At 57.2% G+C, this 24,962-nt stretch overlaps 4 protein-coding genes across 20 annotated transcripts; 2 read left to right on the top strand and 2 right to left on the bottom strand.

Moving 5' to 3' along the window:
* Window positions 1-840: 840 nt before the first annotated feature.
* On the top strand, window positions 841-4,340 carry PPM1N (protein phosphatase, Mg2+/Mn2+ dependent 1N (putative)). 4 transcript variants are annotated; one of them, XM_042920877.1, is made up of 5 exons: window positions 841-1,806; window positions 2,394-2,511; window positions 2,590-2,695; window positions 2,780-2,840; window positions 3,982-4,340. In XM_042920877.1, the coding sequence occupies exons 1-5, from the start codon at window positions 889-891 to the stop codon at window positions 4,048-4,050; spliced, it is 1,272 nt and encodes a 423-aa protein (XP_042776811.1). In that variant the 5' UTR covers window positions 841-888; the 3' UTR covers window positions 4,051-4,340. The 4 variants fall into 4 exon arrangements, with proteins under 4 accessions (XP_042776811.1, XP_042776813.1, XP_042776810.1 ...); XM_042920879.1 differs by having other exon boundaries at window positions 2,610-2,695; window positions 3,982-4,067; XM_042920876.1 differs by lacking the exon at window positions 3,982-4,340 and having other exon boundaries at window positions 2,780-3,018.
* LOC122209166 (collagen alpha-1(I) chain-like) lies at window positions 3,017-9,574 on the bottom strand. 10 transcript variants are annotated; one of them, XM_042920887.1, is made up of 4 exons: window positions 8,470-9,574; window positions 8,173-8,289; window positions 6,510-6,604; window positions 3,017-3,513 (listed from the first exon to the last, which is right to left on the bottom strand). In XM_042920887.1, the coding sequence occupies exons 1-4, from the start codon at window positions 8,542-8,544 to the stop codon at window positions 3,423-3,425; spliced, it is 378 nt and encodes a 125-aa protein (XP_042776821.1). In that variant the 5' UTR covers window positions 8,545-9,574; the 3' UTR covers window positions 3,017-3,422. The 10 variants fall into 10 exon arrangements, 3 of the variants coding, with proteins under 3 accessions (XP_042776821.1, XP_042776823.1, XP_042776822.1); XR_006197471.1 differs by having other exon boundaries at window positions 6,510-6,650; window positions 8,173-9,574; XR_006197474.1 differs by lacking the exon at window positions 8,173-8,289 and having other exon boundaries at window positions 6,510-6,650; window positions 8,440-9,574.
* On the top strand, window positions 6,864-20,338 carry LOC122209163 (vasodilator stimulated phosphoprotein). 5 transcript variants are annotated; one of them, XM_042920884.1, is made up of 13 exons: window positions 6,864-6,910; window positions 14,421-14,592; window positions 14,687-14,852; window positions 16,121-16,214; window positions 16,694-16,743; window positions 16,868-17,109; window positions 17,282-17,379; window positions 17,955-18,006; window positions 18,167-18,200; window positions 18,428-18,473; window positions 18,629-18,719; window positions 19,293-19,350; window positions 19,472-20,338. In XM_042920884.1, the coding sequence occupies exons 1-13, from the start codon at window positions 6,879-6,881 to the stop codon at window positions 19,507-19,509; spliced, it is 1,173 nt and encodes a 390-aa protein (XP_042776818.1). In that variant the 5' UTR covers window positions 6,864-6,878; the 3' UTR covers window positions 19,510-20,338. The 5 variants fall into 5 exon arrangements, with proteins under 5 accessions (XP_042776818.1, XP_042776815.1, XP_042776817.1 ...); XM_042920881.1 differs by having other exon boundaries at window positions 18,164-18,200; XM_042920883.1 differs by having other exon boundaries at window positions 17,279-17,379.
* A 1,461-nt stretch (window positions 20,339-21,799) lies between these two features.
* On the bottom strand, window positions 21,800-24,513 carry LOC122208895 (optic atrophy 3 protein homolog). Its single transcript, XM_042920351.1, has 2 exons — window positions 24,498-24,513; window positions 21,800-22,558 (listed from the first exon to the last, which is right to left on the bottom strand). The coding sequence occupies exons 1-2, from the start codon at window positions 24,511-24,513 to the stop codon at window positions 22,041-22,043; spliced, it is 534 nt and encodes a 177-aa protein (XP_042776285.1). The 3' UTR covers window positions 21,800-22,040.
* Between the last annotated feature and the right edge of the window lie 449 nt (window positions 24,514-24,962).

Here is a 24,962-nt window from a genome sequence, read left to right as displayed (position 1 = left end):
GGTATAAAGATCCTACCGCTCTGAGGTAGGGTCTGAGCTGAGATCCTAAGAGGGAGTGGGAAAGGGGGCAGGGGAAACTACTCCGAAAGTTTGAGAAAAGGGGAGGAGCTCAGATATGGGTGGAGCTTAAATTAATTTAGAATGATGCAGGTAGTTGGGCGGGGTCAAAGACCCAGGAGGTAGAGGTGTGGCCTAGAGAAAATACATAACAACATGCAGGGTTGGGGACACGGCCCAGAAGGTAGGCGTAACCCACCGAGAGGAGGCCAGCTTTGGCTCACCACAAAGTAGCGGCTGAGCCTGTAGTTAAGAGGCGGAGCTAGAACGGAGAAGATGAGGATGTCTGAGGCTGTGTGCTTGAATGGATGGACAGGAACTGGAAAAGAAGCAACTGAAGTCCCGGGGCAAGACCCAGAAGTGGAGGGGTCGAACTAAAAAAGAAAGGATTTAAAGATTTTTGAGGCTGGGGGCGGGACCACGGAAGTGGGCGGAGCTTAGAGGGAGCAAGGTTGGGGACCCGAAACCCAAAGTGGAAAACACTGATTCTAGAATTCGTTTCCCTGCAACACTGTTTACTTCTATGACTCAGTTTCCTCTTCACTAAATCGGAGAGGATGCAAAATCGTGGTAGCACGTGGTAAGTGCTAATTTTTTTAATGATTTTCCGTGACCCAGATCCCAACCTTCGCTTTGAAGGTGCAGGAGAGAGGACACCCAGGAGTCCAATCCCTTCTAGTAACTCGAGTGCAGGTCAAGGACATAGGAAGGAGATTTAGGTGGTTTAAAATCTCACAGTGGAGGGGATTAATGGAGTGGTGGCGGGGCGGGGGGGGGGGGGCGAAGGGGGGCGGGTGCAGGGTGGAGGCTTCCTGATCCCAGGGCTGAAGGATGGCGGCCTTTGCCCGCCTGCTGGAATGTCTCCTTTGGTCAGCTCGCAAAGAACAGGAGGCAGAAGAGGAGGAGGAGGAGGGACGGAGGACTCACGACGGGCCTCGGTCGCTCCTGGACGCGCCGCGATGCTTCCAGCGGCCACACGGGGGTGCGGCCGCGTCTTGGGGACTGCGCTTTGGGGCGAGCGCTGTGCAGGGCTGGCGCGCGCACATGGAGGACGCGCATTGCGCTTGGCTCGCTCTGCCCGGGCTACCCCCAGGCTGGGCTTTCTTCGCGGTCCTCGATGGCCACGGCGGGGCGCGAGCCGCCCTCTTCGGCGCGCGCCACCTGCCTGGCCACGTGTTTGAGGCGCTGGGCACCGCGCCCGACGAGCCCGAGGGAGTGCGCGGGGCGCTGCGTCGAGCCTTCCTGAACGCAGACGCGCGCCTGCGTGCGCTCTGGCCTCGTGGCGAGCCGGGGGGCTCCACCGCCGTGGCGTTGCTCGTCTCCCCGCGTTTTCTGTACCTGGCGCACTGTGGTGACTCCCGAGCGATGCTGAGTCGCGCCGGCGCTGTGGCCTTCAGCACCGAGGACCATCGGCCTCTCCGGCCTCGGGAACGCGAGCGTATCCACAACGCGGGAGGCACCATCCGCCGCCGGCGCCTCGAAGGCTCTCTGGCGGTATCCCGGGCCCTGGGCGACTTTGCTTACAAAGAGGCTCCGGGAAGGCCTCCTGAGCTGCAGCTCGTTTCCGCGGAGCCTGAGGTGACCGCCCTGGCTCGCCAGGCTGAGGACGAGTTCATGCTATTGGCCTCTGACGGTGTGTGGGACGCGATGTCTGGCGCTGCCCTGGCGAGACTGGTGGCATCGCGCCTCTGCCTGGGCCTGGCCCCGGAACTTCTCTGCGCGCAGCTATTGGACACGTGTCTCTGCAAGGTCCTCGGGGCGGGGCTTGGAGTCATTGAGGGGAAGAAGTTAAAGGATCTAAGGAGGAGGGAGTTTTAGAGGCTTCCTCAACCAGAGTTTATAGGACTCCACTAAAGGGAGTGGCCTGCCGGAGTGGGCAGGACCAAAATATGGAGAGGGTGGAGACTGAGGGCCGCCTTGAGTCAAGATGGGAGAGCAGTAACGCAGGATAGGTAAGTGGGAGGGACTTGAGAGAAAGGGCGTGGCCTTCTGGAACGGGACTGCCTCGGATTTAGGAGTTGGGTCCTGAAGTATGATTAGTGCCAGAAGGAAGAGCAGCTAGACAGCAGTGGGAGGAGCTTCGGAGAAGGGGCGTGGCTCTCTGATGGGGATTGGCTAGGACAGTGAGAGGGCGTGGTCTAGGTGATTGGTCCTGGGGAGAGGGCTTGCGTTAGACTGGCAGGTGGGCAAGATTTGAGAGAAATGTGTCCAACCAGATTGGGCAAGAGGGCACTAGAACGCTGAGATTGTCGGGAGGCTCCGCTTCCAAGGGCGTGGAGGCGTGCTGGGGCATTCGACCGTGTCCCACCGGGCTCTCTTTTCTCCACTTTCCCCAGGGCAGCTTGGACAACATGACCTGCGTCCTGGTCTGCTTCCCCGGGGCCCCCAGGCCTTGTGAGGAGGCAATCAGGAAGGAGCTGGCGCTGGACGCAGCCCTGGGCCGCAGGGTCTCTGGTGAGCAGGCTCCAAAAGCATAGCGGGAGGGGTGGCCAGTAAGCAAGGACACTCCCATAATCCTTGCCTCTTTCTCAGAGCTGTATTCCTCTGCTCAGGAGCCCCCCAGCCTGAACACGGTTTTCAGGACTCTGGCCTCAGAGGACATCCCAGATTTACCTCCTGGGGGAGGGCTCTACTGCAAGTGAGTCGGGGTGCGGTGAGGTGGAATGGGGGGAGGGGTACTAGAAGGAGGATCCCCTCCTGAGGGTCTCTCTCTGCTCTCCAGGGTCGCTGTCATTGCTGAAGCTTATTCTCGGCTCTGCCAGGCCTCAGGAGGGCGCTGGCAGGTAAGCACCCTCTGTTCTCGAATGTTTCTCTTAGAAACATGTGACGCAGCTCTCCTACCTTTAGTGTTGGGGAAATTGAGGCCAGAGGAGACAAGGGACTTGCCTCATATGTTAATAAATTCTCACTCCTGGCCCTGAAGCAATGTGCTAGACACGATGAGGCAGGGCACGGGCGGGGCGGGGCGGGGCGGGGGTGGGGTGATGCAGAAGCAGAGAAGACTGCTCCTCCTCCCAACAAATGTGTCCCCTGCATTGCTCTGTAAAGCCCCATGCATCATCCCAAACACCACCCCCTTCATCCATAAGTAAGGCAGAAAAATTCGAGGAATGTTTATGACCAATCCCAAAGACTGGGTGTGCTGCAGAAACCACTGGGATGTCTCCGAGGATGGTCTGGGTCTCGGAGGAGAGAAGTGGTGAATTGGTCCCACGTAGCCTACAAGAATTTGGAGCTGTCCCAAGAGGTGGGGGGTGGAACCACATAAACGAAGGCGGGGGGGGGGGGGTGGGAGTCACCACCTCAATGGGATGGAGGGAGCTGGGGCTCAAGCCTGCAGTCCTTTGCACGGCGGAGAAGGCAGTTCAGGGAGAGGACTGTTGATAGTTTCCCAGCAGCAGAAGGATGTATTTGTCAGCATTGTTTGCGTTGTAATTGACAGAAGCCCAATTCCACCTGGGAATGCAAGACAGGGAACTTAATGGGTCAAGTAATTGAAGAGTTCGAGGCATGACTACATCCAGTTGTCAGATAACGTTATCAGGAACCATCTCTTAGTTTTATTTGCTCTGCGTGGACTTCCGCATGCGGTAGCAGAGAGTGGCAGCACTAGCCTCCTGGCCCAGAAGCCCAACATCCCCAGTGGAGGGAGTACCCCAGGTTCCCGGGAGCTGAGAACTCACTGGCCACACTGGACCACATGGCCGACCAGTCAGTGTGTCTCTGATTGGCCAGGCTGGGGTCACATGCCCACCCCAAGCGCCACAGGCTGAGGTCCACTCCACCCAAACCTGATGGATTGAGAGATGGGGAAAGGCAGTCCCTCAAAGGAAAACAAGAGCACGGCTTCCAGATCACAGGGGAGCAGACACAGAGACCCAAGAAAAGGTTCCTATTGGCCATTTCCCACCTTTTGTGTTACAGAAGGGCCCAAATGGGGCCAGAAAACCCACTGGCACCCATTCAAACTCTTCCTTGGACTTGGAGGCCTGACAGCTGTTGCCCTCTGGGGACCCTCTGCCACTTGGGGCCTCAAGGTCACTAAGGAAGAAAACTCCCTTTCCCCAGCTACACAGATCGGCGGAAGGAAGACAAACCGATGGAGGAACCCCAGAATGTTTATTTCCCCTTCTCCTACTTCCCTCTCGCAGAAAGTCTCATGAGAGGGGAAATTCCACTCACCATCTGAAAACAAAAAACAAAAATCAAACCACCCCAAATCCAATGTTTTTGAAGTATTTTCGGGCTGAATGGACCCTTAAGTGATCACACAGTTCAGGGTGCTTGGGTGGCTCAGTTGGTCAAGGGTCGGACTTTTGATCTCAGCTCAGGTCATGATCTTGCAGTTCATGGGATCCAGCCCTGCATCGGGCTCTATGTTGATAGCACAGAGCGTGCTCGGGTTCTCGCTCTCTCCCTCTCTCTCTCTCTCCCCTCTTCCCCTCCCCCACTTGCACGCACTCTTCTCTCTCTCTCAAAAAAATAATAATAAGTGGGGCGCCTGGGTGGCTCAGTCGGTTGAGCGTCTGACTTCGGCTCAGGTCATGATCTCGTGGTCTGTGAGTTCGAGCCCCACGTCGGGCTCTGTGCTGACAGTTCAGAGCCTGGATCTGCTTCGGATTCTGTGTCTTCCTCTCTCTCTCTGACCCTCCCCCGTTCATGCTCTGTCTCTCTCTGTCTCAAAAATAAAAATAAACGTTTAAAAAGTAATAATAAGTAAATAAGTACACTTAAGAACAAAAAAGATCGCACAGTTCAATAACCTCTTCCTTTCCTATTTTTCATTTGTTTTAGGGGGAGATTGGGGAGAGTATTTACTATTAAATTTTAATTATATAACTCAAAATAAATTTCTCTCGTAGAAAACAACAACAACATTATTTGTCTTCTCATTTGGCAAATATGGATTGGGTACCTGCTGTGTGTAAGACCCGGCTCACAGCCATCACCCAGGCAGAACCACTGAGATTCCCACCCCTGACGGACCCACCAACTAGTGTGTGGGAAGACAGAGAACAAGAGAATTGATATATCATCTCAGACACTGATAAGTGTCCCGAGGAAAATAAAACAGGGCAAGGTGATGAGATGTCTGGGGGAGGGGGGCTACTTTGGTTTTTCAATTTTTGAATGGGTCATAAGTTCACTTGGTTCAAAATTCACAGGGTACAAAATGGTATACAATGAAAAGTCTTTCTCGGTCCCCTACCCTACCCCATAGCCACTCAATTTTCCACCTGGGTTTTTAGACAGGGGGATCAAGGAAGATCTCTGAGAAGGGGGCAACTGAGCATGAGCAGAGACATGACAGAGAACAGGCCAGCCATGCAAATATCCCAGGGAACAGTGTTCCGAGACAGAAGGAGTAGCCAGGGCAAAAGCCTAGAAACAGGATGGAACCTGGCATTTTCAAGATGAGGCATGTTATTTGCTATTTGGACCTTTATAGAAAAGTTTGCAGGCGGCACACAGAAGCGCTACCCCTCCCATTTCACAGATGGGAAAGCTGAGACTCAGGAGGAGAAAAAATTTGCCCTAGGTCACACAGAACGAGGGTTCCCATTCTGTTGGATCAGTATGTGTTGAGCTGCTGTTCTGGGCCTGGCTGGATTGAGTGAGGCAGAAACTGATCAAGTCCACCCCTGCCCCCAAAGAATTCGCAGCTTAGGAGACACAGTGGGAAATAATTATAACCTAGACGGATCAGCGTTCAAGATCTCACAGAGCGGGGTAGAGAAGGGAAGATTACTCAGTTCTTCAGAGATGAAATCTGTCAGAGCATGGCCTCGAAGGATGAGGTGAAGGAGGTGAGCACAGCGTCCGGGTAGAGGGGACCAGGCTAGCATAAAGGCTGGGAAAGCGATTCCCTCATCTAGTCGGCTGGGCCCCGAGAATCGTTGGTTTTACACTCATACCTTGCACCCAAACACCACTGTGGGTTCTGAGGGCTCAGGCAAGACAAGACGGCTATGGACCAGATTTATTCCTTACCTCCAGGCCTCAGTTTACCCATTTGTAACCGTTGAACCGATGATTTCCCAGGCATCCTGCCCACGCCTAAGGCACCTCACCCCGGCCAGGTGGCGCTCTACGGGAGGGGCGTGACCACTAGCGGCGTCACGTGGGGCGGGGCCTGCGGGACCTGCTGCGGAAGCCTGCGAGGGTGTCGGGGCTGAGCCCCAAGCCGGCGCGTGGGGGAGGGGGTTCCCAGAAGCTAGCACTAGGGTGGGTGCCCCTGCCTCCGCGCCCTCCGATTGCTGGATGATCCCGCCATCCTCTGCGGGCGAAACTGAGTCACGGCGGGGCGTGCGTGGGGAGGGGGCCAGGGGCTTTATCCACACAGGAACCGGGAGTCCTATCCCCACCCAGGTCCAGCGCCGCACCCCCCCACCCCCACCCCGCTGCTGTGAGTCAGCGGCCGGCCGCGCCCCCTCGGCCCACTTCCTCCTCACCTTCCTGGGGCGGGCGGGGGGCGGTGAGAGGGATGGGGCCCTCCAGGCCCATCGCCCCCGTCTGTGCTGGGGAAGGGGTTCACCCCGCAGGAACCCTTCATAAATTGGCAGAGAAGGGAACTTTGGGAGTCTGAAGGTAGCCTTTAAGGGAGAAAATTTGAGTGAATCTAGGATTAACCAGATCGCTCCCCCGCCCCCTCCATTAAGCAGAATGTGAAGAAATGGAGAAGTCGAAGGGGAGGGTGAGAAGAAATTGTGTCCCCATTAAGATCCTCCTAGGAATTTCCATCGTGGGAGAGAACGAGGGATCCAGGAAGGAACCCTTACCCTCCACCAAACTTCCCCCGTAATTTGGGGGCGACCCTCGGCATGCATCCCCATGCAATAACGTTGGGGAAGAGGTAAACAGCGGAAGTCTAGGGTTCCGCGTTGCCCTTTTAAGCGCCCTTCACCCCCCCCCCCCAAACTGCCTTGAGGTGTCCGCGGCCCCTTTAAGGCGCAGGGCATTGTGGGTGCGGGGAGTGGAATTTTGGAACGAAATGTAGCGAAGAGAAGTACAGTAGTAAGAGTAACATTGTACCCGCCGCCGGCCGAGGGGGCGCGCCGGGGACGGGACGCCGCACCCCCTCTCTGCCGCAGGGACCCCCGACCAAACCTCCAGAGGGAGGAGGCGCCTGAGGACCCGGCCCGGTACCGTCCACGTTCCCCCCAGGAAGCCGGACTCTATGGGGCGGGACCCTGGGGGAGACTGAGCAGAACCTGGAGCCAGCCCCGAACCCCTGAACCTTGAGCCAGGGGCGCCCCGGGAGCACCCACCCGTGGGTGCGCCGCCCGCCCGCTGAGCAGCCATGAGGTGAGCCTCGAACTGCCTCCAAACCCTTCCGCGCTCCGCGCGGGCTCCTCGCCCCGCCTTTGTCCCCCTCCCCCAGCTTGCTCCGGGCTGGAATTTGGGGACAGGGCACTGGGGGCCTCGGATTTGAGGCCGAGCCCCCTTGGACGAGTTCCAGTTACTGACCACTTCGCCGTGACTCCTAAGGCTCGGGGTGGTGCCGCTGAGGTTCTCCTGGGAGCCCTCAGATTTGGGGGCGCTCGGAGGACTCCCGAATTTCTTAAAGACTTTTTCAGAGAACCTCCAAGTTGGCAGATACTCCCTGCGTGGAGGCCAGGATTTAGGCAGGGCTCGGACCACCCCCCACAATCTCAACTGGGGCTCCAGAAGGGATTGGGGGGGGACTGGTTTTGGGGGTCCCTGGAACCTGGAAGAGAGATTCGAGACGTAGACCTTGGTTTGAGGGGGGGGGGTCTCTCGTTACATGACTCTAGAAAAAGCCTTCTCAAGTGGGACCTCGCTTAACTTCGGGGGTGCTTCACCCCCCCCCCGAATTTGGGGGGCCCTCATCCTCCTGTGGAGGTTGGTGCGGGCGAGCCCACAGACCCAGGCGCAGCCTCGAGGGGTCTGGTTGGGACTCCCCACCCCCGCCGTTCCCCACCCACATTCAGCTCTAAGCAAGCTGTGCCTAGGACTGAGCCCGAGCGCTCCCCGCGGAGGGCGGCTCCCGGGCCCGGGGCCAGAAGGGCGGCCCGTCGCCCCCACCTGCGCGGTCCTGGGGAGGGAGGGGGCGCGGCAGCTGGGGGAAGAGGGGCCTTTGTCTTCCTGACTCACCTGTCGAGACAGCTGGTGTGGGGGGGCGGGCAAGGAGCGCAGTGGGCCGGCTGCTTTCCCCACCGCCACGCGCCTCCCCCTGCTCTCACCACCGCCCCCCTTCCTGGCCATCCGGAGCTGTTGGGTTGGAGGGGGCACGCTGTGAAGCCTCAAGGTCACAGCCCTCTCCCCCTGGGACCCAGGCTTCCAAGACAGCTCCAGCTCTCTTCCCAGGAATTTAATCCTGGGGGTGGGGGGGGCCCAAAGGACCTGGGGATTTTGTCTTACCTGGGCCTCCCTGAGAACTCCTGGGCTCACCTGAGGGCGGGGCCGGTGTGGGCTGGGGGACCGGAGTAGACCCTCCCCCCATTCTCCCCTCCCCCGGCCCCCCATAATCTCTCCCTTGGGGCCTGAGCCTGACAATACTATCTCCCTTCCTCCACTCTCTCGGGGACTTCCTGCCCCCAAAGCCCCCGGCTTCAGGGGGGAGGCCCCTGGGACGACTGGGGATTAACCCCCTGGTGCCCACGTCCTCCCACTTCCCTCACGTTCCCCATGCCCCTGCCCTCTGACATTACGAGTGGCATTCCTGTTGGTGACCGTTAGAGAGTCCCCTCCGCATGTGAAAGTGCTTGTAGGAAAATTTGGAGCAAGGGGGAAACCCACAGACACCCTCAAGGTCTCCTGCCTACCCCCACTGTAGCAACGTCTCTTCCAGGTCTGCCCTGGAGAGGGGGCTTCTTTGGGGGAGCCAGGCTCTCTTCCCTCACCCTCTTCCCGGGGGACCCTCCTCTCCCACTGCCCCCCCCCAGCTCCGCCCCTTGCCCCCCCCCCTCGCGTTTCCGGTCCCAGGCCCGTGGAAGGCGGATGGCGGATGTCCGAGTTAGTGCTGCCTCACTCACTGTGAGACCGTAAAAGGGCAGGAGCAGCGTCTGGGCCGGCCTCCCACCCCCCTCCCCCAGTCCCAGAGGCCTTGGTCCTCCCACAGGGCCCCCCCTACTGTTGGATGCGGCCAAACCTCCCACCTCCTGGGGGGTGGGGGCAGAAGTTGAACTAAAGCGTGTCCCACCTCCGGGGGGGGGGGAGGGGGGTGGTCTTCTCTGCTGATGGCCACACCCAACTTCCTGGGCCGTGCCCCCTCTCCCAGGACCGCTAGCATTCAAAAAGACCCATGCCTCTGCCTGAGGGCAGCTGGGGAAACTGAGGCTCATGGAGAGACAGGCCTGGCCCCAGATCCATCAGAAATTGATAGGCAGGGTAGATGGAAGGGAGGGGACTGGGATCTTCTGATTTCTGTCTGGTTTGGCTGGGGAGAGTCTCGGGGGCAGTCTGAAGAGAGGATGTTAGAACGGAAAATTCCGGGGCTCCTGGGTGGCTCAGTCGGTTGGGCGTCCGACTTCGGCTCAGGTCAGGATCTCACAGTCTGAGTTCCAGTCCCCCGTCGGGCTCTGTGCTGACAGCTCAGAGCCTGGAGCCTGCTTCAGATTCTGTGTCTCTCTCTCTCTGCCCCTCCCCTGCTCATGCTGTCTCTCTCTGTCTCAAAAATTAAAAAAAAAAAAAAAAAAAAAAAAAAAAAAAAATTAAAAAAAATTAAAATTTTTTTAAAAAATGGAAAATTACAAGATATAGTTCTTTTTCTCCCAGTTTGACAAATATTTGTTGAGTGCTGTGTCGGAGACTCAGCTGGAATTCTGGGAAGGCGGAGAAAGGGGGCAGAGGTCTGAGAGTCTCGGGGCAGAAGGGACTCAAGTATTTGGGTCCATTTCTTTCTTCTTCCAGTTATGGTAATTATTATTACCATTAAATTTTTTTTTTTTTTTTTAAATAATGAGACCATTTGATCAGACATCTACTCAGTGCCAGGCACTGTATTATGACTGCCCCCCTCCATGGGAAAACCGAGGCACGGAGAGTTTAAGTAAATCACCTATTAAAGTCTGTGGAAGTAGGCAACTTTGGATTTGAACTCAAGGCCGTCTCAGGGCTTTTAATGCTCTTAAAAAAAAAAAAATACAAGTAACGTGATTTTGCTGTATGAACACTTAAGATAATGCAGAGAAGCAAAAAGAACCCTTTCTTCCTGTTCGTTTATGGGAAACTGAGGCTTTTGGGGGAGGAGGGACTAGAATGAACCCACACAAGCCCACAGACCTGGTTCCTCATCCAGGATGGCTTCCAAGGTTTGTAGTTTGGAAAGGCGGTATGTGCCTGGGGGGACTGGATTCCAAGTTTTATGGTTTAAGGAGGCTGTGGGGTGAATCTTGAGGGGGAATGAAGCAGGGGAGGGAAGGGCAAGCCTCTAATCTGGAAGGCTTGAGTAAACCAGAGTGACTATGCGTGGTTGCCTTCAGTGATGGGGAGCCCTCTTCCTCCTGTTCTTTTTTTTTTTTTTTTTTTTTTAATTTTTTTAGTGTTTATTTATTTTTGAGACAGAGACAGACAGAGCATGAACGGGGGGGGGGGGGGGGGGGGGGGGGGGGGGGGTCGTCAGAGAGACAGGGAGACACAGAATCCGAAGCAGGCTCCAGGCTCTGAGCTGTCAGCACAGAGCCCGACGCGGGGCTCGAACTCACAAACTGAGATCATGACCTGAGCCGAAGTCGGAGGCTCAACCGACTGAGCCACCCAGGCGCCCCCCTCTTCTTCCTGTTCTGACTCCCTTGTTCAGCCAGTACCAAGTCCCAGGTCCTGAGTTCTGGGCTTTTCTTATCTCTTTGAATCCTTACAGCAAACCCGGTGAGGTACGGTTTCCAGGGCTGGAAACTGCAACTCAGAGAGGTGAAGCCACATAACACGGGGGTGACTTGAGCCCTTTGTCATCCACCACATGTTAGCACTTTCCAGAATGTAGGGACTTACGGGAAGGTATGGGTCCTGGGCTGGCTGGGATTTAAGGCTCTCTCGTGTCAGATCAAGGGTGCGAGACCCCGGGAGACTGGGGGAATCAGGCGGACCCCGTTTCAAACTCACTCCCTGCTGCCCGGGCTGTGGGATTTTCCATTCCAGCTTTTTTTTTTTTTTTTTGCCTGGTTTACAGTTTTATTTTTTGAACTTGAGTAACGAAGCAGCGTCTTATAGGTGACACCAGCCCAGGGTTGAAAAAGAAAAAAGAAATAAGCAATTCAAAAGGGTAAACCGTCCTAAACGTCCATTTCCTCCCATCCTTGCTCAGGCCCCCAGGGGCCCTCCGGCCGTGGTTAGTCTCCTGAGAAGCAGCCCCTGCCTATATCACCTCACCACCCTGTGTGCAGATGTATTTATATCCTGTCACCTTTTTTTTTTAAACCTCTGATATGCACCTCTTTATACCTTGCCTCTTAAAAAAATTCAGCTTAGCTGTTTCCTCTTTAAATGAGACTAAGAACTTGGGTAGGCTAGGGTACAGACAGGAGCCCCTCCGCTTAACTTGCCAAATGACCTGGAACAAGTGTCTTTACCCCTCTGTGCCCATAGTGCTTCATCTGTAAAACGGGTAAAGCACCAGAGCCCATGTCCCAAGGCTCATTGGGCAAATTGGGGCTCTGTACCTACAACAGTGTCTGGGACGCAGGCTAACCCATAAAGGTGGGCGCCTTCGTTAAGAGTTTTCCCTTTAACGATCAACAACTACTTGGTGAATTGGCAACAATTGCGCGTCCATTACGTGCCAGGTACATAGGTTGTGGGGACACAGCGGTGAACAGAGACGAAAAGAGTTGCTGTCCTGACAGTTTGGTAGGGGAGACAGGGATCTGTTAGGTAGGATCCCTGCTGAGAAACAGGGAACATGGGATGAGAGGGAGGAGTTTTTCCAGACGGAGTAGTTGAGGAGGGCTTCCCGGAAGAGGTGACATCTAAGGGGAGACCTGAAGGAGACGAGAACCCAGGATGAGGAAGTGCACAGGTCCGAGGCAGGAATGTGTCTGGCATGTTGAAGGAGGGCCCGACTGCGGGGCTGGAACAGAGCAGTGGGGCCGGCACAGCGAGCTTGAGGGAGGGAAGGGATGAGATCAGAGATGAACCCGGATCAGACAGGCCACAGAGAGAAGTTGGCTTTTATTCTGCGGGAGCCGCGGGAGCTTCCGAGAAGAGAAGGGCCACGATCCGACTTGTGTTTCAATAAGATCCTTCTGCTGTTCACGGGGACGCTGTGGCCTGGAGAGGGTCAACTCCCCGCTTCTCCAGCCGGGCCAGAGACTCAGCAGGGCAAGGCTGCTTGGGAGAGCAAAGTGCAGGCAGGGTGGAGTGGCAACCATAGCCCCGGGCGCCTGGCCAGAGTCTGCCCTGGGTGTGGGTGGCAGGTGTGGGCGAGGCCTTAACCCTGCTCTGCCAGGGGCAGCGGGAGCCAGAAACAGTCCCCGAGGCCGCACTTGTCTGGAAACAGCACCTGATATTTGGGTGGGGCCCACGCAGTCTCCCCGGTGGCTACGACCGCGGACTTGAGAGCCAGGTGGCGGGGGTTCAAGTCCTTGCTCCGCTGCTTACCAGCTGTGTGATCGTGGCCAAGTCACTCCACCTCTCTGGGCCTCCATTTATAGTCCTCACTTGCAAAATGAAGAGAAAATAGTGCCCGTCTTGGAGGGCTGCCGTGGGCATAAAACGGGTGTCCCTTTGCAAAGGGCTTAGAGCGCCTGACCGGCTCTAGTGCCCGATGGGAGGGCGGCGCTGCGATTACATAAACGTGCGAGGGGGAACGGGGGGCTCAGCTTCCTGGCCTAGGAACCGGGGCCTGGGCCTGCTGAGGGGCTTTCCCTGCCCTGTCTTTTACAACGTCAGCGTCACGCCCCAGCCCCCAGCCCTGGCAGAGGCAGAACCATTGCCAAGTATAATTTATCTCCCCGGAAACCCCTGACCACCAACTTCCTCTTTTCAGGAAAAAGTCTGCTGGGGGTGGGGCGGGGCGGGGTGGGGACCAGTGCTTCCCTCTGGTCTGTGTGTGACCTTGGGCAAGTCACTTCCCGTCTGGGAGCCTGAGTTCCCTCACTGGGGGAGGGGGCATGGGACCTCTCCAGGACTGATGGGGGCTCCGGGGAGATGTGGCCGTCTGACTCCCCAGGGGTGTCCGTTCAGGGTGCCGTGAAAGGGATGCTGACAGTTACTAAGCACTCAGTACGTGCCGGGCACTCTGCCAAGGGCTGTCTGTGCCCAGACTCGCTTACTCCTCCCACTGCCCCGGGAGGTGGGGACTGTCATTTCCCCAGTTTGCAGGCAAGGAAGATGAGTACCTGGGTGGGAAGGTGCTGGCCTGAGTCACATGGAGTAGGCGTCTCAGGGAGCATTTGAACCCACGTCTCTGAATATCAGATCCTGAACTCAGAACTGGTGTCCTGACTCCTCCCTGCCAAAGCTGAGTCAGATGTCACTTCCTCCAGGAAGTCCTCCCTAACCCCCAGGCCAGGGCGGGTGCTCCTTCTGAGCACCCCAAGCCTGGCCTTGGGCTGGCACTGTCCCTGGACAGGACTGTCTACTGCCCTAGAGGGTGGGGCCGGGGCTGTCTGGATCACTGCCCAAGACATAGGCTTGAGAGAACAGGGAGCGTCTGCTGATGGCGGCTGGTGCCCGGGGGCCGGATGGATGGGGCGGAAGAGCCTGGGATCTAGCGTCCATGTTCCGCCCACTGCAGACCTCACCCTTCCCCTCCCTGAGCCTCCGCTTCCTCCCCTGACCTGAGCCGGGGAGTGAGGGCTGTGGGGGAGGGGGGGTGGTCAAGCACCCTGGCAGAGACAGGGAAACCGGGTCTGAGAGCACCGGGCGGGGGCTGGTCCCCAGTGCTGCGCAGAGCTCCTGCCGGGTCCCCCCTGTCCGGCTTCTCCTGAGCCCCCGTGTGTCCAACTCTTACCCGCTCCCCTGAATCTCCGTCCGTCTGTCTCGGACTGTCTGCCTGTCTCTCCTCACTCACTAGGTGCTTGTCTGTCTCTTTCCCCAGCCCCTGTCTTCCCATTTGTTCCCTCCGCCTGTCTCTCTGTCTCTGGCTCTCCCTCCCTCACCCGTCTCCCCACATCCGTCAGTACATTTGTCTCTTGCCGTCTATCCGTCTGACTCTTCCTCTCCCTCACATTCCCAGTTGGCCTCTTTGTCTGTCTCCCTTCCATTCAGTCTGTCTCTGTCCCACCTGTCTGCTTCTCTCTCTCAGTCTCTGCCTCGGTCTCCCTGCAGGCCTGTCTCCCCCTCATACGCTGTGAATCTCCACATCTCCCCGGGGGACCCAGATGGAGGTGACCAGCCCGTGGAGGGTGGGGCCCGTGCTCGGCTGTGCTAACCTGCCCTTCTCCTTCCCCCCCACCCTGCAGTGAGACCGTGATCTGCTCCAGCTGGGCCACCGTGATGCTTTACGATGACATCAACAAGCGATGGGTGCCGGCAGGCACGGGCCCCCAGGCTTTCAGCCGCGTCCAGATCTACCACAACCCCACGGCCAATTCCTTCCGGGTTGTCGGCTGGAAGATGCAGCCAGACCAGCAGGTGAAGCCTCCGCCTCCCTCTCCCTCTTCCTGTGCGGGCTCTGCCCCCCACCGCTGCCCCCAGCATCCTCACCCGCCTTTCCCCTCCTGCCAAGGTGGTCATCAACTGTGCCATTGTCCGGGGTATCAAGTATAACCAGGCCACCCCCAGCTTCCACCAGTGGCGCGACGCCCGCCAGGTCTGGGGCCTCAACTTCGGGAGCAAGGAGGACGCAGCACAGTTCGCCGCGGGCATGGCCAGCGCCCTAGAGGCATTGGAAGGTTTGAAACTGGGCAGAGGGGACCGCTGAGCCCTGCCGCTTTACCGCTCTCAAATTAGCCCCATTTTTTAAATGTTTATTTATTTATTGTTGAGAGGGCGAGCGCGCCCAAGCCGGGGAGGGGCAGAGAGAGAGAGGGAGGCACAGAATCGGAAGCAGGCGCCAGGCTCCGAACTGTCCACACAGAGCCCCACCCGGGGCTCGAACCCACACACCGTGAGATCACGCCCTGCGCTGAAGTCAGATGCCCAACCGACTGAGCCCCCCAGGCGCCCCAAATTAGCCCCATTCTCATTCATTGCTAACTCACCGCTACCGTGGAGATTCCACGGTGAGGATTTTGCACGGGCCCCTCTGTGCCCTACATGCACCCATGTGTAAAACGCGCGACTCCCAGGTGACCGCCTCCCCGATCAAGACAGAGATACTTCCAGGCCCCAGAAGGCTCCCTGTGCCCTTTCACTAGGTGCCCATTGTAGTGATACGTCATCGGTTAGTTTTCTGGCATCGCTATGAAGAAAAAGACCTCTGATCAGTGTGAAACGTGGACCTGCCCTCCCCCCCGCCCCCCCCCCCCGGGTGTGTAGGTAGAGGTGGGTTCCAGTTCAGGTGAGCTGGGGTGGGGCCTGCGCCCCTGCATTTGTAGTAAGCGCCCCGGTGAATATGGGGCTGCCAGTGCACAGACAATACACTGAGGAGCAGGGCTTGAGGAGACCGGCGTCCGGGGCGGCCACCGTAGCACTTCAGATACCCCGATGGCAGAGGGGTTCGCTTCCCGGGGCAACCTCAGTGCCAGCGGGGGAAGGGCTTGCCTGTCTGGGGGCACAGAAAAAGACGGTGGGTGGTTCAGGTTGTGGGAACCAGAGGCTTGGAGGCGGGTGAGGAAGAGGCTCTCGACCTTTCTGGGAAAGGCATTCTTGGGCTGGGGTCTGAGTGGCGGTGACGGTGGTTAAAAACCTGGACGCCGGAATCAGCCCGAATTGGCGGGGTTCGTGCAAACTCTGGTCCGCAAGACACGGGGTAGGTGACGGCCCCATGGGCATCGCTGCCCTCGCTGGGCATCATCACAGCACCCGGCTCGAACCAGTTCTGTCAAGGGAGGCTGGTGGGGGGACCTTCAACCCACACCCCAGCCCGAGGGTCGGGGTCCTGGAGGAAGAAGGAAGCGAGAGCCTCCGGGCGAGATTCCTGGGAGAGCTGAGCGAGAGAGCTGCTGGGTGGGGCCGAGTTCCAGGGTTGACTCACCACCCTTTCACTCTCACCTTCCAGGAGGGGGGCCTCCACCACCGCCACCACCAGCAGCACCTTCCACCTGGTCTGTCCAGAACGGTCCTGCCCCAGAGGAGGTGGAACAGCAGAAAAGGTGGGGCCAGCCCCTGGGTGGGGAACCTTACCACCACCAGCGTTCTAGGATGTTCCAGAACCCCTGACTCCCAGAGTCCGGCACTCTCCCACTTTGTTTCCCCAATGTTCCTACTCCCAGGGGGCTAAGAATGAAGGGCTTTCAGAAAACCCCACCTCCTGGAGAGTTCGAGAAGTTCCCACACCCAGGGTTGCAGCACCTTCTGACCCCGTCAAATCCTGGTCCCCACATTCCCAGAGTCCACAAGTCGGTCGTTTTAAAAGATCTTGGGCATTTTGTGATTCAAACGTTCTTGAGGGTCTGATGACTAGAAGCCTCACGTCTGGGTCTCCCTGTCCCTGCCCTTCCCCCCAACTCTTTCCTGGGCCCCCGGGGGAGGAAGGCAGTCAGCCCCCCCCGGAGACCTGAGAGAGAAGCCGAGAGGTTGCTGGCCATCCTCGGGGACCCCGAGTGATAGCAGCTCTGTCGCCCCTTCTCAGGCAGCCCCCGGGCCCGCCGGAGCACATGGAGCGCCGGGTCTCCAATGCAGGTGAGTGCTTGGTGGTGGCCTTGGGGGGACGTGGAGGCGGGACTCCCCAGAGGAGGGGGTGGGCCAGCTGGACAGCGAGGGGCCAGGCTTCTCTCTTAGCACCCTCTTTCTCTGTTTCTTTCAGGAGGCCCACCTGCTCCTCCAGCTGGGGGGCCGCCCCCCCCTCCAGGGCCTCCCCCTCCTCCGGGTCCCCCCCCACCTCCTGGGGTGTCCCCCTCAGGGGTCTCGGCCGCAGGGCACGGAGCAGGGGGAGGCCCGCCCCCTGCGCCCCCTCTCCCCACAGCACAAGGCCCCAGTGGCGGCGGAACTGGGGCCCCCGGCCTTGCGGCCGCCATTGCCGGAGCCAAACTCAGGAAAGTCAGCAAGGTGAGGGGGCCAGGTCCCGCAGGATGTGGGGTGACGGGGCCCTGATGGGAATGGAATGAGGCCAGAGTTGCCCTGGGGAGGGGGGGGTGGGGGGGTGTCACAGGAGGGCTGGGGGGGGGGGGGCAAGAGGCCTGCGCATAAAGCCCCCTCCTCTTTGTAATTTCTCCAGCAGGAGGAGGCCTCAGCGGGGCCCTCAGCCCCCAAAGCAGACAGCGGCCGGAGCACGGGCGGGGGGCTGATGGAAGAAATGAACGCCATGCTGGCCCGGAGGTGAGCCTGAGCCTGGAGCCTGGAGCAGTCAGTGCCTTGGAAAGCTCTGGGAAGGCGTCCCGAGACCAGCAGTCATCACCTGGAGATTCCAGTTCAGTAGGGCCGGGTTGGGGGAGGGCTCAGATTCCCAATGCGTTTGTTTCTTTGGGTGAAAGTTCCCTCTTTGACAGCCAGGTTTGGGATCTCATGCTGGAGATTCCATTCTCCTGAGATGGCTGAGGTTTGCAACCACCCAGGTAGCCTCTAGAATGTTCTAAAACCCAGAATTCTAGGACCTCAGGAGGTCTCCCCTTAGGAGATCCTGCCTGGGCATCTTGGACACTCAGATTCCTAGAATCCCAAGCAGCGGAAGACAGAAGCCCTCCACCCTTAGCGCGTTGTGCTTCCCAGATGGGAGCAGTGTGAGGCCCGCACACCAGCTGGAGAGCAGCGCTCTCTTTAACTTCTAAAACTCAAGTTTTAGAGAATTCCAGAACTCTACGCCTTAGAATCCACCTTTCTAGAACTCTGGTTAAGAGCTACCGAGTGGCTGAGGGAGGGCTGAAGCCATCTGTTTTTGCCTGTCCCTCCTGCAGAAGGAAAGCCACACAAGTTGGGGAGAAACCCCCCAAGGATGAATCTGCCAATGTGAGTTAGGGGCTCTTCCTGCCACGTGCACCTTAGGCTGTACCATTCGGGTAGGGATACTGGGGAGGGCGGTGGGGGTGTGCTAGGAATGGGCGGGGTTTGAAGCTGGCGGAGGAGAACGAGCCGCCCGTCTCATGACAGTTTTATTTCCCACCAGCAGGAGGAGCCAGAGGCTAGAGTCCCAGCCCAGAGTGGTGAGTGAGCCGGTCCGGCCACAGGAGCTATGGGTCAGGATGCCCTGTTCTCACCCGGAACGCCCCTCCCGCCCCCTCCCCTCCATGGGGGAGTCTGTGCCAACACTGCTGGGGATTGTGGTCTCCGGAGACGGTTCTTTGAACAGGGGCTGATGAAGCTAGGGGGTGGAGATTGAGGCAGGACCTTCCTTGCCCCTGATCTTCCCGATTCATTGTCTTTCCCCCAGAATCTGTGCGGAGACCCTGGGAAAAGAACAGCACAACCTTGCCAAGGTGGGCCATCAATGCTGGGGCCCCATCCCCCCGTAAATAGTCGGATTTGCCCACTTTGTAGGAAGGAACACCATGTGACCCTTGGAAGGGGAAGCAGGGGAGACGGACCCTCTCTCTAACCTCATTTCTATTCCAAACCACACCTACTCGCCTAGGATGAAGTCTTCGTCTTCCGTGACCACTTCCGAGGCCCACCCCTCTACGCCCAGCTCCAGTGATGAGTCAGACCTGGAGAGAGTGAAACAGGTAGCTCAGGGGAGGGGCCAGGGGTGAGAATCGGGGGCTAGAAAGGGGCCACGGGAAGACAAGGAGATCTGGGTCCAAACGCTGCCGCTGGCCTGCCCTGTGATTCCATGATAAAGCCTCTGAAACCTCCGTTTTCCAACCCGAGACATGGAGGGATTCAATCGGGTCGGGAGGACACTGAAACCACAGCCTCCTCTGCCAGTGCCCGGACAGACCTTACTAATCTATCACTGCGCTCCTTCCTGAGGAGTACCCAGAGTCCTTTCCAGCACACCAGCCCCAGCCATCCATCACCAACTGGAATTGGCAGGAGACTGGAATGTATTTGCCAACCCCGGTACTGGATGTTCTCCAGTACTTTTCATCTGGCTCCAAGGATCCAGAATTTTCCCCTAGAATTCTCCAGTCACTCTATGGCTTTATCAGTGATGTCATTGTGTGTGTGTGGGTGGGGTGTGTGTGTGTGTGGTCCTTGAACCTTATTCCTCTGGCCCTTCAGTCATTAAGAAAGGGAGGATTCATTTCTACAAGTCCAGGTACCCTTCCTGACTGGTTACACCCCATTATTTCCAGGAGCTTCTGGAAGAGGTGAGGAAGGAACTGCAGAAAGTGAAAGAGGAAATCATTGAAGGTGAGGCGGTTTTTTAAATTTTAAATGTCTATTTTGGAGGCATCCCTTGCAGAGAGCCCTGTTCTGGAAGGGAAGGGGGAAGAGGCTCCTCCCCTGACCTCTGCCCCTTGTTTCCTTCCAGCATTTGTCCAGGAGCTGAGGAAGCGGGGTTCCCCCTGACCACAGGGCTCCCGAAAATCCCATATGTCCTTTCTGCACACCCCGCCTGTCACCCTGCTTTCCCTGCCTCAACTTGACTTGGAATTGGCTGAAGACTACACAGGAATGCGATGTCCCCGCTCCCCATCCTACTTGGAAAATTCCAAGGGGGTGTGGCTTCCTTGGCACCGTGCCCACACCCATACTGGCTGCTGATTGGCTGGGGAGGCCCCCACCCTTTGCTCCCTTTGGTCCTTCCCCTCTCCTTGGGGCTGGTTCCTCCGCTGGGGATGTACCAATAAACCCCACGGTAAGGGGGGAGGAAGGAGGGAATTTCACATTCCCTTGTTCTAGATTCACTTTAACGCTTAATGCCTTCGAATTTTTGTTTTTTTAAGAAAAAAAATATATATATATATTTAGGTTTTTTGGGGGGGAAAGGGAAATTTTTTTTTCTCTTTGGTTTTGATAAAATGGGGTATGGGGAGTTTTTAAATGCTGTGCCCCAAGCTTGTCCCATTTGGGGCAGCTATTTAAGAGGGGGGGGTGTCCCACCAGGCTGGGGGCACCTCCACCCCTCCACCCCAGGGAACTCCCTTCCCTTTGGCTCCTTCCCCTTTTCTATGAGGAATTAAGATGCTGTAACTTTTTGGAACCTCAGTTTTGTTTTTTTTTTGTTTGTTTTGTTTTTTTTATTTGGGTAGGTTTTGGGGGCCAGGCCATTTTTACCCCCTGGGGAAAATAAAAGGAGGGAGAAAGGAAAAGGGGAGGACACCTCCCCTCTCCCACCTTCACCTTTAGCTTCTTGAAAAATTGGCCCCTACGGAATAAATCTGCCAGTTTTTATAAATGCTAAGGTTTCTGGAGTGATTTGAAGGGCCGCTCTGATGAAGACGGGGATGTGCCCCTCCCCCAGCAAACTCCCTTCCCCTCCTCTTCCTCCTTCCCACCCTGCACCTGTTCCGGTTGCCACGGGGCTCCTGCAGCCTGGGTGGTCTCAATACCCTCTCAGCCTCCTCCTGTCCCCAAGCCTCTTCTGGGCAGCCTCCTCATTCCTTTCCCCCCTGCACCAAACAGTTCAGTACCGTAGAGAAAGCTAAGCATGGTCCTTCACTGACTGTGTGGCATCGGGCAAGTCCCTTTGCTACCCCTGGGCCTCAGTTTCCCCATCTGGGAAAGGGCTTACGGGATGACTCTGCCCTTCCTGTGGGACTCCTCCCAGCTTCTCTCCTAATTTCAGTGAGCCTTGTACCCATTTTGTAGATGTACGTCATGGTTCTCTGACACATTCTTAAAGATGACTTCTTTACCCCAGAGCTCCTTTAATTATAAAATATTTACAGTCTTGAAAAAAAATAGAATTCAGAAGTCACAGAGCTCACACACACCCCCTTCAGTGGTTCAATGGGTTAGCAGGGGGTAGGTGGGGTAGAAAACCCTGCCTGGTTGGAATATTCCATTCGGATGGGGGTGGGGGACTTCAGAGCTGAGGGGCAGGTGGTCCCACTGCGTGAAGGAGGGTGAGGGTGGGCTGGGCGATCAGTCCAAAGGCAAGAAGGAAGAAGGAATCCCTGAGTACTTGAGAGCAGGCTTGGATGGGATGTGACAAGTGACCCATGTAGCAGGGGACTGGGTGGGTCCCTGTGAAGGGCTAGCAGGGAAGGACAGTGGAAAAGGACAACAGGAGGCCCAGAACTTCAGGTACACAGAGGCTTAGACCAACACAGAATGGCCCATCCCCAGGCAGGACCAATTTTTCTGTCCCAGAGGACCAAGTCCTGTTGGAACAGACCACAGGCGGTGGGGAGACCCTGTACCATGGGTTATGCCACAGACTAAAGTGGGGGGTATCTGTTGGAATGATCCACTTGAGGGGGTGACCTGCTGAGGTACGAGTGGTTGGTGGACTGAAGGCAGGAGCCACAGGGTGACCCACTGGGCAGAAGGCCCTCCAAGACCCATCCTTCTCTGTCCCCTCCAAAGTGAGGTAGATGGAAAGTGACCGGGTCTGTAAACCCCCTGGGAGCTTGCCTTTTCTTTACAATGGTCTGCACCAATGAAGAAGGGGGAAAGGGCGTTCTGGTGTAATGGGGGGGGGGGGGCCCTACTCAGATAAGTGGAAGTGTGACAGAATGAGCTGGCTGGGTCCACGTGTCTCGCCGGCCCACCTAGTAGCGGGTGGGTGGGATCCAATGGAACACGATCTCTTTCCATTACAAAGTGTTAAACCCGTGGACTGGGCCTGGGGGGGGGTGGGGGTGGGGGGAGAGATGGCGGGGGGGGGGGGGGGGGGGGTGGGTGGGTGGATAGGACAAAGGGACTCCTGTTGGAACAGAGTCCCTGTGGAAGGTACCTCCGGCCAGGTTAGTAGGGAGGCGGCCGACCAAAAGCCTGGCTGGATCAGCCCCAGTCCAGCCTCCCTTCCGCCCCGAAAGGGACCAGGTGGAATCAGCTGGGCAGGTTCCTCAACGGACCGTGTGGACAGAAGGCCATGTCAGAGTCGTCACAGCCCCGACAGCAGCCACATCGAAGACCGGGGCCCTACAGTCCCCCTATTCCTCGGGCGTCGCTCGGGGGGCGGACGGCGGGTCCCGGGCGCCGAGCTGGGCGCGCACCTCTCGCATCTGCGCCTGCAGCTCCTCCAGCGCGCTCTGCGCAGGCGCCGCGCGCACCTGCTCCTGCAGGGCCTCCAGCGCCAGCGCCAGGTGGCCCACCTCGTCCCGCATCGCCTCCCAGGCGGTCTGCCGCTCGCTCCTCTTGCGCCGCTGGTGCGCCTGGTGGCGCCAGTACTCCAGCACCAGGCAGCCGCCGGCCACGAGGAAGACGGTGGCCTCTCCCAGCAGCTCGGCGCCCAGCTCGGCGGCCGCGTCCTCATTGAGCGGCTTGACGGCTTCCGCCCTGAAGCCCATGAGGCGCATCTTGGCCCGCATCTCCGCCCAGTGGTACACTGCGGGGGGAAGAGGGGTGAAGGATCTTTGGCCGCGGAGCCGCCGCAGGCCCCGCCCCTCGACGCCTCGGCGTCCCCGCCGGAGCAATGGGGACGCGGCCGCCGGCGCCAGGGAGTGGGCGCCTTACCGACCGGCGCCGGGCCGAGTCGGTTAGCGGGCCTGGGGCGGCCCGGAGGGCATCTTCCGAAAGCTTCCAGTGGATTCTGGCAAGCAGCCGGGGCTGAGAAAGGCCGCCCCGGAAGGGCCGTCCAGAGCGGGGGCCGCACCTCTAGGGGGAGGGAGAGGACAGAGCCAGGGCAGAGGTAAAGCTGGCTCCTTGAGCGCGTTCCCAGCGCCCCCCGAGGGCCCGCCAGGCTCCCTCCCGCCTCCCCCTAAGGTGGCGCGGCCGCTTCTGAGCCCCCGAGGCGTGTTCGCTGTGGGGTTTGGGACTTCAAAAGGAGCTCGGGGCTTGAGCCACAGGCTGTGCCCACAACGTCTTTACCTGATCACTTATTCATGTGAGTGAGGAGTCTCAGCATTGTCATCGTTTGGAAACGCAACGCAAGCATAGACTTGGTGCGGAAACGCGGGTCACCCTAGGAGTGATTATTAGCCATCCACAGACCGAGGAACTGATGGGGGACAATACGCGTCCTCGGGCTCATTACGAAATGAATTTCTGAAAACGTCCTATACATCACGTCGGGCAACCAGCCCCCGGAGCAGCCACGCTGACCTGGTTGCCTTTCCTTCCTTTTAGTTAGAAGAATAACATAAGGACGTGGCGGGCGTGGTGCTGGGGGCGGGGGGTGGGGGATGATTTCAGCAACACGGAAGGGGGTGCACTGAAAAACAGAGAAGTCCACCTTCCCTACCTCCGGCCTCAGGCCTGCTCTTACTCAAACCACTTTTGGTCTTTTCTGCATTTATTTCTTCCAGTTTAACCCCATGATGCCAAATAAGCTTATACCTCCATTTCTTGATTTGCTAAGTTGACTTTTCAAAAACGATTGTGTTTTCAGGGGCACCTGGGTGGCTCAGTCGGCTAAGCCTTCCACTTTGGCTCAGGGCACGGTCTCATGGTTCAGGGGCTCCAGCCTCCGGTTGGGTTCTCTGCTGTGGGCACAGAGCCCTCCTCAGATCCTCTGTCCCCCTCTCTCTTTCTGCCCCTCCCCTGCTCCAGTGCACACGTGCTCTCTCTCAAATATAAAATAAAATAAAATAAAATAAAATAAAATAGGGGCACCTGGGTGGCTCAGTTGGTTAATCATCCGACTTCAGCTCAGGTCACCATCTTGCAGTTCATGGGTTCAAGACCCGCGACAGGCTCTGTGCTGACAGCCGGGAGACTGGAGTCTGCTTCAGATTCTGTGTCTCCCTCTCTCTCTCTGCCCCTCCCCAACTCTCCTGCTGTCTCTCTCTCTCTCTCTCTCTCTCAAAACTTGAATAAACATTAAAAATTTTTTTGAAAATAAATAAAATAAATGTTTCCATTTTTCTGCTGCCACCCATCCATTATGTGACTTTATAACATATTCTGCATCCTGTACTTGCCCCTGTCAATTTTTACAAGCGATTTTATTTACTTGTTTGTCTTGCGGGGGGGAGAAAGAGTGCGCGTGTGTGGGCGCAAGTGGGGGAGGGGCAGAGAGAGGGGGAGAGAGAGAATCCCAAGCAGGCTGCCCACCACCAGCACCGAGCCTGACCCAGGGCTCGAACTCATGAACCGTGAGATCGTGACCTGGGCCAAAATCAAGAGTCAGCGGCTTAACTGACTGAACCACCCAGCCGCCCTTACAAGTGATTTTAATTTAATTTTTGACTGCTTACTGGCAATCTTGGTAATTGTAAATAATATATACCTATTTCTGAACTTCCAGGCGAATACACCTGTAAGTACATTAACAGCCCTACCCTGTCCTGTACTCCTGTACTGGTTGTTTTGCCCCCCTTCCCGGAACTTGCAGCTGGTGTCAGAAGGAAGGGTCTGGATGAGCCCCCAACTTTGTACATCTTAGGCCTTCCCTGCTCTCCTCATCCCTGTTACATCTTCTGGAGCACAGCCCAAGTCTGAGGCGCCACCTGCAGTGACGCTCATCGCCTCTAGATGTCACTGTCCTGGTTCCCATCCCTCCTCTTCCTTCCACATTCTGGGAGCTTTCTTTAACTTCTCTATCAGTTTCAGAGGTTCTTGGCAAACATATTTGTATCTATGAAGCCTTTATATAGCCTTCCTTTATTAAAAAAAAATGTTTTACAGAAGATCCAGACATGCAGATAAGTTTTAGAGTCTCTACTCAGCTTTATCACCTCTGTAACCTGGTAAGTGAACCAAGTGAGAATTCTGAGAATGTGGGCCCAGCGATGCCCAAATCCAGGCAGGAAGTGTCTCTCCTGGGGCCTTCCTCATAGTCTTTTCCCTCCCTGCAGCCCCTGCCCTGATCCAGGCCTCTCCTCTCCCACCCTTACCTCCTCCAAGGCCCCACAAGGTAGCCTTTTTTTTTTCTTTTTTAGGTTTATTTATGTATGTTGATCTTACTCTCATAG

This window comes from Panthera leo, chromosome E2, assembly GCF_018350215.1.
Source record: "Panthera leo isolate Ple1 chromosome E2, P.leo_Ple1_pat1.1, whole genome shotgun sequence".
Taxonomy (NCBI): Eukaryota; Metazoa; Chordata; class Mammalia; order Carnivora; family Felidae; genus Panthera; species Panthera leo.
Note: the sequence above shows the minus strand (reverse complement) of the source record. Positions and strands in the feature narration are given on the sequence as shown.

What these genes read in the sequence shown, in the direction of transcription:
- PPM1N (XM_042920876.1), top strand. Translation starts at nt 889, where the DNA reads ATGGCGGCCTTTGCCCGCCTGCTGGAATGTCTCCTTTGGTCAGCTCGC. An exon ending in CCTGGGCCGCAGGGTCTCTG is followed by an intron (nt 2,512 to 2,589) that starts GTGAGCAGGCTC and finishes CCTCTTTCTCAG; the next exon opens with AGCTGTATTCCTCTGCTCAG. An exon ending in GGGGGAGGGCTCTACTGCAA is followed by an intron (nt 2,696 to 2,779) that starts GTGAGTCGGGGT and finishes TCTGCTCTCCAG; the next exon opens with GGTCGCTGTCATTGCTGAAG.
- LOC122209163 (XM_042920880.1), top strand. Translation starts at nt 6,879, where the DNA reads ATGCATCCCCATGCAATAACGTTGGGGAAGAG. An exon ending in CGCCCTAGAGGCATTGGAAG is followed by an intron (nt 14,853 to 16,120) that starts GTTTGAAACTGG and finishes CTCACCTTCCAG; the next exon opens with GAGGGGGGCCTCCACCACCG. An exon ending in GAAAGAGGAAATCATTGAAG is followed by an intron (nt 19,351 to 19,471) that starts GTGAGGCGGTTT and finishes GTTTCCTTCCAG; the next exon opens with CATTTGTCCAGGAGCTGAGG.
- LOC122209166 (XM_042920889.1), bottom strand. Translation starts at nt 8,544, where the DNA reads ATGGGGGGCCGGGGGAGGGGAGAATGGGGGGAGGGTCTACTCCGGTCC. An exon ending in CACACCAGCTGTCTCGACAG is followed by an intron (nt 6,605 to 8,172) that starts GTGAGTCAGGAA and finishes CAATTTATGAAG; the next exon opens with GGTTCCTGCGGGGTGAACCC. An exon ending in CCCCCGCCCGCCCCAGGAAG is followed by an intron (nt 3,514 to 6,509) that starts GTGAGGAGGAAG and finishes TTGCATTCCCAG; the next exon opens with GTGGAATTGGGCTTCTGTCA.